This window comes from Salvia miltiorrhiza, chromosome 4 (genome assembly GCF_028751815.1).
Source record: "Salvia miltiorrhiza cultivar Shanhuang (shh) chromosome 4, IMPLAD_Smil_shh, whole genome shotgun sequence".
Taxonomy (NCBI): Eukaryota; Viridiplantae; Streptophyta; class Magnoliopsida; order Lamiales; family Lamiaceae; genus Salvia; species Salvia miltiorrhiza.
The window spans coordinates 50,268,232-50,281,660 of NC_080390.1; the positions used below are offsets into that span (position 1 = coordinate 50,268,232).

At 33.8% G+C, this 13,429-nt stretch overlaps 2 protein-coding genes across 14 annotated transcripts; one reads left to right on the plus strand and one right to left on the minus strand.

The window, feature by feature from the left end:
• Window positions 1-900: 900 nt before the first annotated feature.
• LOC131020267 (protein ASPARTIC PROTEASE IN GUARD CELL 1-like) lies at window positions 901-2,594 on the plus strand. The gene is made up of 2 exons (XM_057948976.1): window positions 901-1,541; window positions 1,666-2,594. The coding sequence occupies exons 1-2, from the start codon at window positions 960-962 to the stop codon at window positions 2,446-2,448; spliced, it is 1,365 nt and encodes a 454-aa protein (XP_057804959.1). The 5' UTR covers window positions 901-959; the 3' UTR covers window positions 2,449-2,594.
• Window positions 2,595-7,782: 5,188 nt separating this feature from the next.
• On the minus strand, window positions 7,783-10,938 carry LOC131020268 (3-hydroxyisobutyryl-CoA hydrolase-like protein 5). Of its 13 annotated transcripts, none has more exons than XR_009100653.1 (6): window positions 10,485-10,938; window positions 9,898-10,151; window positions 9,421-9,490; window positions 8,599-8,682; window positions 8,286-8,372; window positions 7,783-8,043 (listed from the first exon to the last, which is right to left on the minus strand). XR_009100653.1 is itself a non-coding variant. In XM_057948978.1 (6 exons), exons 2-6 carry the CDS (start codon window positions 9,973-9,975, stop codon window positions 7,957-7,959), a joined length of 354 nt encoding a protein of 117 aa, XP_057804961.1. In that variant the 5' UTR covers window positions 9,976-10,187; window positions 10,485-10,899; the 3' UTR covers window positions 7,783-7,956. The 13 variants fall into 13 exon arrangements, 6 of the variants coding, with proteins under 6 accessions (XP_057804961.1, XP_057804965.1, XP_057804960.1 ...); XR_009100652.1 differs by having other exon boundaries at window positions 7,783-8,021; window positions 8,286-8,514; window positions 10,485-10,898; XR_009100650.1 differs by having other exon boundaries at window positions 7,783-8,021; window positions 10,485-10,897.
• Between the last annotated feature and the right edge of the window lie 2,491 nt (window positions 10,939-13,429).

Genomic DNA, 13,429 nt, shown 5'->3' on the forward strand with positions numbered 1-13,429 from the left:
TAAAAGGTAAAAGTACATGAACTTAAAATTGTTTTTTGCCCGGTATTAAATAGTAGTATGGCGGGGCAAGGCCGTGTTTGGATTTCAGTATATTATAGCTCAACTAGCTAGTAATTTCTTTTAATGTTTCAAATTTGGAGGTTTGGCATGCTATATCTTGGTGTGTTTGATATTCATATTTAGAAATTGTGTGATTAATAAAATCAAGATAAGTAATATATAAAAGTTAATTAAGTAAAATCAAACTCTCCTCTAAAATATATATATATATATATATATATAATCAAATTTTATAGCCCCAAAAAAACCATATTATTATATTTCAGACAATTAAATGAAAAATACATATCATTAATATTAAAAGGGAGAGAATAAATAATTAAAATAATATTAAAAGTTAATATATAGATTGTGTGGGCGAACTTTGTAGATCCAATTTATTTGGGGCCTTTATTATTCTAGCCCAACTCTAAAAGCTTGGACGGACCATCACACTAATTTTGTGAGCCTACTTATAATTATGATTGTACTTTATAATTGTAACTTGCATTATGGCCAATCAAGTGCAAGTGAATTTATTAGATCAAATTATTAATTGATATTCAGTTGGCCAAATATGATAGTAATATATATACGAATACAACATAGAACCAGAATTACTTCTCATAATTACATAGACACCCGTACGTATTATTTCATCTTACGAAGGATTCATTTTATGTTGCGTTCTTTAAAGGAATTGATTAACTAAGATTGTAACAATTTCTTCGAAAGGGCCCAGCGGATTGTACAATGCGAGACGCAATAGCCCAAGCTATATAAAATAAATTAAATTGCGGCGCAAATTAATTTATTAGCATCTGATTCTCAAATTGAAGCATACGTTGAAGCCATAGAAATAGAAAGCAGCTTAGGATGTTAACGAAAAAATAAAATCGAAATATATAACTTGTAAGACAATGGGCGTGTGTGTCACGTGTTTAATATTATTGTCTCTCATCTCAATCACTTCATCGCACAAACACTTTGAAATTCTGGACGTCGCTGCTTCACTAGAGCAGGCTCGCCAAATCATCTCTCGCACCACTACCACTACCACCCACCAACCACCGCCCGATCACTCTCTCTCTCTCACTCTAATTTCTCGCTCCTCTCTCCCTTCCAGCACCACCGCCGCCAACTACACCTCCCTCACTCTCTCCCGCCTCGCCCGCGACCAAGCCCACCTCCGCTCCCTCCTCTCCCGCCTCTCCACACACTCACACCTACAATCCCCCCTCACCTCCGGACTCAACCAAGACAGCGGCGAGTACTTCGCCCGCATCGGCGTCGGCCGCCCCGCCGCCCACCTCTACATGGTCATCGACACCGGCAGCGACGTCTCCTGGCTACAATGCAAACCCTGCGTCCACTGCTACCCGCAATCCGACCCCATCTTCGACCCGTCCGCCTCCTCCACCTACAAGCCGCTCACCTGCCTCTCCCCGCAGTGCGCCGCCCTCCGATCCTCCATCTGCCTCGTCGGGACCTGTCTTTACCAGGTTTTCTCGGTGGGGGGTGCTTGTGGGAGCTTCAGCACCCCAACCAATTTTTAGAAAAACCAAACTATATTTATTGAGTTTTCTCGAGATTTTAGCTTCCCTAATTAAACTATTTTTGTGACAGGTTTTGTACGGTGACGCCTCCCACACCATCGGAAACTTCGCCACCGAAACCATCTCCTTCGGCTCCTCCGGCTCCGTTGACAACGTGGCCATCGGCTGCGGCCACGACAACGGCGGCCTGTTTTCCGGCGCCGCGGGCCTGCTGGGCCTGGGCGGCGGCGCCTCATCTCTTCCCGCTCAGATCAAAGCGACGTCGTTCTCATACTGCTTGGTGGACCGCGACTCGAACTCGTCGTCCACTCTGGATTTCAACTCGATCCCGCCCGCCGACTCGGTGGCAGCGCCGCTGGTCGACAACCCCTCTAACGACGCCTACCGCTACGTGGCGATGACCGGGATCAGCGTGGGCGGCGAGGCGGTGAAGTTCGCGGCGTCTCTGCTGGAGATGGGGAGCGACGGGAGTGGTGGCGTGATCGTGGATTCCGGCACGACGGTGACGCGGCTGCGGAGGGATGTGTACGGCTTGGTGCGGGATGCGTTCAGGAACAAGACCAGTGCACTGCCGTGGGCCGGCGATTATGCTCTGTTCGACACGTGCTACGACTTGTCCTCGCTGTCGAAGGCGAGGATCCCCACGGTGGCGTTCGAGTTTGGTGGCGGGAAGAGGGTGGTGCTGCCGCCGAAGAACTGCATGGTAGCGGTGGACAGCGACGGGAAGTTTTGCTTGGCGTTCGCCGGAATGTCGGGGGAGTTGTCGATTATTGGCAATGTGCAGCAGCAGGGCATGCGGGTTACTTATGATCTTGCCAACAAATATATTGCTTTTAGCCCTAACAAATGTTGAACTTTATTTCCCTAATGCACTTCATCGAATTATCTAATCTTTTTGTGGCCTTTAAAATACAAAAACTACATAAATCATTGTTACATCTCTTATATGTATTTCATTAATAAAGAAGATATGAGTTGTTATAATATGATAAGAAGTGAGAAAAGTCCCAAGAAAAATGTGTCATTGCTTTTACATGAGTTCTTTTATCTCAACCACAAGTATCCTGTCATTTTTTTATTAATAAATAAATAAATTTAAAAATCACGTTATAGGATGTATATATATTAAAATCCTAAACTTTTAATTAATCATGTCACTATCAGATTTGTAGAACTAATACATGTATCGCGTCATTTGACGTAACAAAGAGTAAATGTGCATTTACTTTCATGAAAAATTAAAGAAAAGTATATGTTCATTCATTTTCCATCATTTTTATATGTTTATTATGATGGAAAATTTTCTTTGAGCATGGTAGAATATTTTCTCTGGCAGCTCCTTTTCACTCACCTTCTCTTCATTAATATTGGAAAATATTATCCTAGGGGTAAGGTTGTGAAATATTTGCTAACATTTTCTCATCTTTTCATCTCTAGTAAGAGATCGTTCGGTTTGAAATTAAAGATTAGATAAGATTGGATTAGACTAATCTTATGATATCTTGTTCGGTTGGGTGGATACGGCCCGTGATTCAATCTTGAAACAATGTCACATAGAAATAGTCTTGGCTTATCCCCTATGACAAAATTAATCTCGAGCCAACTCAATCTCAGGTAATGTCGAACTAATTTAATCTCGGTAATCGAACACTCTCTAAATATATGATAAAAAAATATATAATATTTTTTCATTTTTTTATCCATCATTTTTCAATAAAAATTTTACGATCAAAGTAAACGCACCTAATTAGTTATCTCTGTACATAGCTCTCTAACACGATCAAGTAAATCTTTTGGCTTGTCGGACCATATTATAATAGGCTTACAATTTTAGACAAAACTTATGTGCACTTGACTGTACGGTGCATTCATCTTAATTAATTCATCAATTTTCAATTTAAAAATATCATTTTACAATTAAAATTATTAATTATATCAATTACTAGAATTCAAGTAAAACATATGCACCGGTATCGGGAAGTGCGGGCTTATAACATGTGCCTGGTGTCGAAAGAGGCCGATCTTTTGGAATGAGATTGAGTGTACCACACTTTATGGTCATTTTTAATTTTATGTGTTTTCTTATATTCTTTTTCTTCACTTTTAATTTTATATGCTTTAGTTTAATTTTATGATTATTAACTAGGGTTTATTCCATCAATCTAGGGTATATAATTATTTTTTATCATTTAATTTCACTTTTATTAGCTAATAATAAGTTGATAAATTCAAAATCATGGTATATACTTTTTTTAAAATTTAATTTTTTGAAATAAAAATTAAATATAATTCATAGTATTATAATAAATTTTATTTTTATAAAAAAATATTTTTAAAATAATAAATATAAGCGTGAGACACAGTGACACACATAAAATTGTGGGACACTGGATGACTAGCCTATACCTAAGACCAAGTTTATCGGCCTCATTTTGAGGGACCTGGTCGACCTCTTGTGGAAAAAAAAAATAACAATTCAAAGTGGTCTTGGAGAGGTGGTCGACCAAGATAAAAATCGGACCTGCCTTGGTCTCTCTCTCTCTTCAAATTTAATTCATTGATGTCATGACACTTGTAATTATATTATTGGTTGATTGGATTTTATTTAGATAATTGATAAAAATCATTATATCTTTTATATAAAATATTAAAAAAATAAAAAAAATTATACCAAAATTTATATTTTTTCATTCTCTATAAATAGAGACCACTCTTGCTATATTTCAAAACATCTTCAAATTCTCTCATTTATCTTCTCTACATATAACTTCTATTATTTGTTTCTCTATTTTTCAATGGATGGAGACAATAATTCTTTTTTCAACTCTCAAAATTTCAATCCCTCCCAAGACTATTATCCAAATCTTGCTGATATTCCAAACTTCAATGAATTCCAAGAGTTTGATTATGCTATGAATTCAGAATTCTCGCATAATCCAACTGATTCTCCTATTTCTGAATATCACCAAACCTCTGAAAATTTTTCTGCAAACCCTTCCAACAATGCGCAAAGTTGGACTGATATAGAAGATATATCACTAATGTCTGCTTGGTGCTTTGTCAGTAACAATCCAATTGGCATGACTTGATCGAGCATATATGGCAAAAGTTTGGAGATGATAATTAGTATGTATTGTTTTTTTTTTCTATTTTAAGTTTGGATTGTTGTAATTTATATTTTTAGTTTGTCATAATTTAAATTTTTATTAGTTTGTTATTTTTGTATTTTAATTTTTTATAATATTTTAATTTATATTTAATATTATTAAAATTATTACGAATAAAAATAATAATAATATAATTATAAAATTATGTTGTGGTTGGGTGGTTGGATGGTTGGGGTGGTCATTGATAAATGAACAAAAATAGAGGTGGTTGGGTTGAGATGAATATTAGTAATGTGGAAAAGAGAGAAATTAATTAAATATTAAAAATGGTTGGATGGTTGGGTGGTTGGATGGTTGCTGATAAAGATGGTCTAAAAGTAGCAACCTGGTACATTTCTTACGGGCCCATATTTGACGCATCTATGTATTTCAACTTTCAAGCATATATTTGACGCATCTATGTATTTCAACTTTCAAGTACATACCACTCAAATATCTCATTATAGCCTTACAAGCAAAACTACAATTAAAATGTTAATACATATACTTTTTTTACCCTTACGCAGCTCTAGTCCCCTTATAAATATATAGCCCCTAAACTTAAAGGGATGAACCACATAAGAAGCAAAAAAAAAAAAAAAATGGTTACTTCAAAAAGATTTAGAATGCGGCAATCGGAGCTCGAGAGGTCGATGTAGCGGCACCAACAAGGAGAAGGAGGATAGCAGTGTTTGCTTCTCCAATGCAGAGCCAACCCTTCTTCATGAATGAATGGGCAAAGGTGTCATAAATTCATCAAAGGTGTTATCCTCGTAATAAATTAAGTTGATTGATGAAGTTCTTGAGAATGTTAAAATTTGTATTGCTTTTCTGATAGTTCTATTGCATATATGATATTATTAACAATACTATTTACTATAGTTTCGATAGAATAATTGAAAATAAGGTATTAAAAATTCTTTATGTTATATATTGATGAAGCTATTTTTTATTTTATTATTATTTCAATAACTATTCGATCATGTGTTTTGATTTAGTGCGATTTATTGATTAAAGTTATATAGACACATAAGTATGGAAGATGATTATGCATTATCTCTAGCTAACAACAAAAATATCGAAATTTTATTTTTAAGAAGCTCATTTTTTCGCCTTTGCGCCTAGGGCCTTCGAAATGTCAGGGCCGAACCTGTTCTAATGCCGTAGAGGATTCTTGCAACTTTCATTAACTCTGTTGACGACAATGATCACTACAAAAAACGCGTAAATAGCGACGAAAACTACCGACGGCGGCGCCGCCACCGGCAATTACCGACGGCACGGCGGCGGCAAAAACGACGACCCGCCTTTTGACTATTACCGGCCCATTACCGACGGCAAAACGGGTCGCAGCTAATTAGCGGCGATCACGCCGTCGCTAATTTAAATATATATTAATATAAATATATATTATTTATTACCGACGGCAATTGCCGTCGGTAGTTACCGGCGGCAATCGGCCGCCGCTAATCACCACCGCCGGTGACATCCGGTGATAGTACCACCGCCGTCCGGCCAAAATTATCGACGGCATTTTGCCGCCGCTAATTTTATTTATTTATTTATTTTTTCATTTATCATCTAATAAATTGATCAAAGAGAATAATACAAAAACATTAAAATTAAATATATATTGAAATACAAGTGAAAATTTAAACATTGATTATTACTAATCTAAGATTATTACTAAGAATTCAAGATTCTTAGTAAGAAACTTATAATTATAACTTAAGAATGTTAATTTGATTAGTGATTCACTCATCAATCATCACTAATCCAAGATTATTACTAAGAATTCAAGATTCTTAGTAAAAATCTTATAATTATAACTTAAGAATGTTAATTTGATTAGTGATTCACTCGTCAATCATCACTAATCCAAGATTATTACTAAGAATTCAAGATTCTTAGTAAGAATCTTATAATTATAACTTAAGAATGTTAATTTGATTAGTGATTCACTCATCAATCATCACTAATCCAAGATTATTACTAAGAATTCAAGATTCTTAGTAAGAATCTTATAATTATAACTTAAGAATGTTAATTTGATTAGTGATTCACTCATCAATCATCACTAATCCAAGATTATTAGTAAGAATTCAAGATTCTTAGTAAGAATCTTGTAATTATAACTTAAGAATGTTAATTTGATTAGTGATTCACTCATAAATCTTCACTAATCCAAGATTATTACTTAGAATTCAAGATTCTTAGTAAGAATCTTATAATTATAACTTAAGAATGTTAATTTGATTAGTGATTCACTCATCAATCATCACTAATCCAAGATTATTACTAGGAATTCAAGATTCTTAGTAAGAATCTTATAATTATAACTTAAGAATGTTAATTTGATTAGTGATTCACTCATCAATCATCACTAATCCAAAATTATTACTAAGAATTCAAGATTCTTAGTAAGAATCTTATAATTATAACTTAAGAATGTTAATTTGATTAGTGATTCACTCATCAATCATCACTAATCCAAGATTCACTACTAAAAAAAACGCTCATACATAACGGTAATTTTCCGTTATCTATGTACCAAAAAAAGCGTTGTATATAGTGGTGTTATGTATGAGGGCGCTCATACATAACGGTAATATACCGTTATCTATACTATGTATACATAACGGTACTATGAGGATACATAACACATGAAATACCGTTGTCTTTGATTATAATACGTAACGGTAAAATATGTTATAAAATGTATTTTTTCCGTTATGTATTGTAACTATACATAACGATTTTTTATATTTTACATAACGGTTAACTATCGTTATCTTATGATAGAAAACATAACGATTTTTCACCGTTATAAAACTTATTTTTTCCGTTATAAAATATATTTCTTACATATTATATTGTCATTACATAACGCTTTTTTGTATTTTATATAACATTTATTTCCGTTATGTATTATCGAATGCAAAATTTTAGCATATTTTATTATTATTATTATTATTATTATCTATTTTTGTAATTTCTTAAATACAAATTATACAATATACAATAACCTCAAACACAACAAATACTACAACCAAAACATATATTATATAAATACTTAATCAGTCAATCATTATACCATCCCAATAAATTCATCCATCCATAATAAAAAATACAAATATATCCAAATAACTTAACCATCCAATACTTTGCTAACAAAAGTAATGTATCTAAGTAGCAAGAGTAGTCATTTACAATTTTCAACGAAAAATGATACTCTGAAGTAGCTTTAAGTCAAAAGCAATCCATCCATCCAAACTTCCATCTGTCAAAACGCGGAATGAAATCTGAAAATCGAAGAAGATGATGTCTAAGAAGATGATCGATGTCTAACATTCCCTGCTATAATATAAGTTGTAGTCTTGTAGACTATAGACTTAAGCATCAAACCATATTATAAACTAGATAAGAACACTTATAACGATGTATTCCTACACGGACAATGACTTCAAAAGTGAAGAAATATTTGAACAAAAGCAGTTGAATAAAATTTTGGAAGGTCAATCACACGGCGTAAGGACAATCATACCTTCTTGACACCACAGATTTTCTTTGCTCTGTTTTTGCATTCTTTTATCTGCTTCCTCGACTTCTCAATCTTGGTTTCGAGGTCTTTCTGAATCCCACAAGTATGTTATGTTAGATGATGCAAGAATACAAGATGTACAACTCAATCCACAAAGAAAGGTGAGATAGCATGTATGAAAATCACAATCAGTATGAAAGCCAATATTGCTTGCCTCCGGAGTTGCAAAACCCTAGATTAACATATTGTAAAAGAAATTATTAATGTTTAAACACCATAATAGGATACAGAGAAAAGAAGGATTCATTATACTCACACTTTTCTCTGTGACAACAGAGAACTTCATTGGGACCATTAAGGATGCACCTTCACCCATGGAAATCCCATGAACTAGCGCAACCTTACAAAGTAAATAATAACTAGTGAGTATTACCATTAACTTTAAAATATTGACTGATATTGAAAGCTTAAGCAGCAGGCTGCTAGTCATGGATTCACTTGCTAAGTATAAGGACTTCCTAATTAAACCCAAACGCAAAGGATTTCACGTCATATGTCTAACTACGTGCACATCAAATAGTATTCTCCCTAAGTTTTAAATCAACATAAGTAGCCTAAAACATAGTCAATTATTTTTAATATATATAATTCTGGGGGACTACTCACGTAATGGCTACTAGGATAAGGTACAACATCAAAATAAGAAACCAATGTCTTCTCTTAAGATAATACTAATGTCAAGGATAATCAATGAATAAAAAACCAATAACATAACAGTAATAAGCTATATTTTAAATGTGCTATAATCCATAAAAACTTGCTCTCCTTCACTATATTAAAAGAATAAGTACATTTGTCAGGCAAAATAACATTTTATTAAATTACTAATAATATTTATCTAAAAAAAATACAAAATACTAATAACATTCAACTGAGCATGTTAGAAATACCCATCGGGAATTCAACTATTATACTTTGCAACTGTCTATCATTTATGAGGCATATGGCTTCTTATTTATATTATCAACTTCCATATGCATTCCTATGTGAAACTCGTTTTTTGCAACCAACAAAAGTGTAACAACTAAACATTTCTTCAATTGAACTTCGAAGTGATTAAAGAGATAAGCAATATTACATTTTTTTTTAATTTAATGGATAGGAGTAGCCGAGTAGGGGACTCCAGCTGCTTGTGCCTGTAATCTTGTCTGAAAGATTACACAAAAAGCAAAAAATAAAATGGAGATGAATAAGTGAATAGTAATACTACTAGACGTACATGTAGAGCTGCCCTAAAATGCAAACATTAAAAGGGCAAAATAGATAAGTGAAAGAAAATTTCAATAGCTAAACCAGTTTTTGTTTTCTTTTTTGCAGGTGACTAGGTGAGGGAAGGGGTTTGTATTCGAAAAATCAATTAGACCATTAACTAGTTTTACTAAACAAGTACAAGTCTAGCAACCAATTGGCAAGTGACTGAAGGACTCAATAGCATATATCCACAAATAGAAAATTGAGGAAGGGGATACATTGCTACAACCTTAGTGAATCAAAGAAGTAGAAACTTAGCTAGATAGATCATTAATAAAGAAAAATATTGAGATATCAAATGCACCTTAGCCATATCAAGTGGGTTGACCAAAATGGCACATAGAAACACTGCTCTGTGAGATTTCGAATGCCTCAATTCCATCAACGAAAAACCATTTAATTCACAACAAAAACCCCCTAAAATTCATGCATGCGAGGCAGAGCCAATCTTCTTGTCCCCACCACTAGCTTTTTTCGGCAACAGAGTTTGGTGAATGTTTGGGAGAACAATCATGTCTTCTTGTTGTCTTTAGGAGAATTTCCAGCAAGCTCCAACACCTAATCACAACAGCAAATTGAATTAATCAGCATTTCCTAATATCCAAAATTATGTGAGCAAAATCAAATCCAAAACCAAAGTACAAATAAAGGAAAATAACAATAATCTAGCATTTAAAATTAAAACAATAGGTTAAAAGATTATTTTTGATGAATTTTCCCTTTTACAATTAATCAAACAAATACAACAATCAATTGACGTCGGTGGATGATTTTTTCAGCAAATTAAAGTTCAAATAAAAATAACATAAAAAGAATCGAATTCAATGAATTTAATAAAACTCGACGCATGCAATCAAAGGGGATGTGCTGCGAATCTAAAATCTACTTAACCTCAGCGGCGGGTACTCAAGCACGGCGGAGAGATAGACCGGGGCGGCGGCGGCGGCAGAGGTAGTGGTGTCTGCGAATCGTGGCCTAGGCGGAGGCGCCGAATTGCGGAGAAGGCGGAGGACGCGATTCACTGCGGAATTTGGCCCGATTCGCGATTGAGACGGAGGCGCCGACCGCTGGTGCTTGCTACTCGAGCAGCGGCGGTTCGCGTGGAGCGCGTCCCCCTCCGAATTGCCGCGAGCTTTCAGCAGAAGCAGCGACTAGGGTTTGAGATTTGGTGATGCGGTGGAAGAGAGGCGAAGGGGAAATCTTAAAATTGAGTAGTCAGAAATTGATTTCACGAAATTGCAGAAGGAGTGAAATTGTGATGGAGTGAAATTGCAGATGGAGTGAAGACTAGGGTTCGAGATTTAGGTTTTTTTTTGTTATAAAAAGATGCCTATAATTTAGTTTTAAAAAATTTAAAAACAAATTTTTTTAAAAAAAAGGTCATAGATAACAGTAGGGAATAACAGTTGGAACTACCGTTATAAATCACGTTCATATATAACGGTATTCTTAACGCTGAAACAATCGTTGTTGAATAGATGCTCATACATAACGAATGGGTTAACGGTTCTGTAATACCGTTATATATATTACTAATAGATAACGCTAATACGTAACGGTTAGTTTGATACTGTTATAAATACATTTGGATAACAGTACATACATAACGGAGTTTTGGAAAACCGTTATATATTACTAAAAGTGCGCTCATACATAACGGTTTTTGACCAAAACCGTTATGTGTGAACCGTTATCCCTATTTCCATTTTTAGTAGTGATTATTACTAAGAATTCAAGATTCTTAGTAAGAATCTTATAATTATAACTTAAGAATGTTAATTTGATTAGTGATTCACTCATCAATCTTCACTAATCCAAGATTATTACTAAGAATTCAAGATTCTTAGTAAGAATCTTATAATTATAACTTAAGAATGTTAATTTGATTAGTGATTCACTCATCAATCTTCACTAATCCAAGATTATTACTTAGAATTCAAGATTCTTAGTAAGAATCTTATAATTATAACTTAAGAATGTTAATTTGATTAGTGATTCACTCATCAATCATCACTAATCCAAGATTATTACTAAGAATTCAAGATTCTTAGTAAGAATCTTATAATTATAACTTAAGAATGTTAATTTGATTAGTGATTCACTCATCAATCATCACTAATCCAAGATTATTACTAAGAATTCAAGATTCTTATTAAGAATCTTGTAATTATAACTTAAGAATGTCATCACTCATCACTAATTGGTTAAAGATAATAATACAAAAATATTAAAATTAGATATATATTGAAATACAAGTTAAAATTCAAACATTGATTATTACTAATCTAAGATTATTACTAGTTAAAATTCAAACATTAATTATTACTAATCTAAGATTATTACTAAGAATTCAAGATTCTTCGTAAGAAACTTATAATTATAACTTAAGAATGTTAATTTGATTAGTGATCCACTCATCAATCATCACTAATCTAATATTATTACTAAGCATTCAAGATTGTTAGTAAGAAACTTATAATTATAACTTAATAATGTTAATTTGATTTATTGATTTACTCATCACTCATCACTAATCTAATATTATTACTAAGAATTCAAGATTCTTTGTAAGAATCTTATAATTATAACTTAAGAATGTTAATTTGATTAGTGATTCACTCATCAATCATCACTAATCTAAGATAATATTCATAGTAAGAATTCAAGATTGTTACTAGATTGATATAAAAAAAATTAAATTAAAATAATAAATAATTTTTTTTCCGACATAAAAATAAGGATGGAAACGAGCCAAATCCGTAATTAACAACATTTTTTGGATATCATCTCGACATATTCTAAGGTTATGAATATGTATGATATTGTATATTGAAGTAGACTTTAAATGAATTAATAGGTACTAGATATATCAATAATACGAGTGTTCTGTACTGGTGACCACTCGAAAAGAACTTCAAGGTTAAGCGTGCTTGACTTAGAGCACAACTAAGATGGGTGACCGACTGGGAAGTTCGTCTAAATTATGCAATACTATATAAATACGAAAATAAATTGTGGATATACAATAAAATAAATAAATAAAATACAAAAAATAAATTAAAAAACATTACCGATGGCATTTTGCCGTCGGTAATTAGCAAGGGCATTTTGCCGTCGGTAATACATCGGCCAAGACCGGCGAGTGCGCCACCACCGTCCTGTGGACATTACCGACGGCGATCTCGCCGCCGCTAATTAGCGACGACATATGCCGTCGGTAATTTTCCGGCAACTCTCCGGCGTTCAACGGCGGCATTTAACGGCGGAAATGCCGGCGGCGTTGCCGCCGTTAATTGCCGGCGGCGGCCGATCGCCGTCAGTAATGGCGTTACCGACGAGCCGGTTAGCGACGGCGATTTGCCGCCGGTAACGCCGTCGGTAGCCTTTATCACCGGCGGTCGTGCCTTATTACCGACGGCATGCGTTTTTTTGTAGTGGATCCAATGATTACATTTTGTTTGTGGCTAAGAGGATCGAAAGATTAGGCCGTAGAAAATCGACAAGCTTCATCCGCTAATCATTCTTTTGAATTTTACCAATTGAAGAGTCTAAAAGGTGAAATGTTAAATATATTCTTTTATTTTTTTCTTGTTCATCCTTCTAATCTAATTTTTGAATTCCCCCAATTTTGAGGTAATAGGTGATGATTGCGAGATGAGATTCAGTGTCTCACAATTTTATATGTACCATTATTTTAAAAATATTTTTTGTAAAAATAAAATTTATTATGATACTGTGAATTATATTTAATTTTTATTTCAAAAAATTAACTTTTTAAAAAAGTATATACCGTGATTTTGAATTTATCAACCTATTATTAGCTAATAAAAGTGAAA

Bases quoted from the DNA above. Each gene is read 5' to 3' on its own strand.
- LOC131020267 (XM_057948976.1), top strand. From the start codon at position 960: ATGGGCGTGTGTGTCACGTGTTTAATATTATTGTCTCTCATCTCAATC. The intron at 1,542-1,665 runs GTTTTCTCGGTG...TTTTTGTGACAG, and splicing joins TCGGGACCTGTCTTTACCAG to GTTTTGTACGGTGACGCCTC.
- LOC131020268 (XM_057948978.1), bottom strand. From the start codon at position 9,975: ATGGAATTGAGGCATTCGAAATCTCACAGAGCAGTGTTTCTATGTGCC. The intron at 8,683-9,897 runs GTGCATTTGATA...TTACTTTGTAAG, and splicing joins ACCCACTTGATATGGCTAAG to GTTGCGCTAGTTCATGGGAT. The intron at 8,044-8,285 runs GTATGATTGTCC...TTCGATTTTCAG, and splicing joins AAATCTGTGGTGTCAAGAAG to ATTTCATTCCGCGTTTTGAC.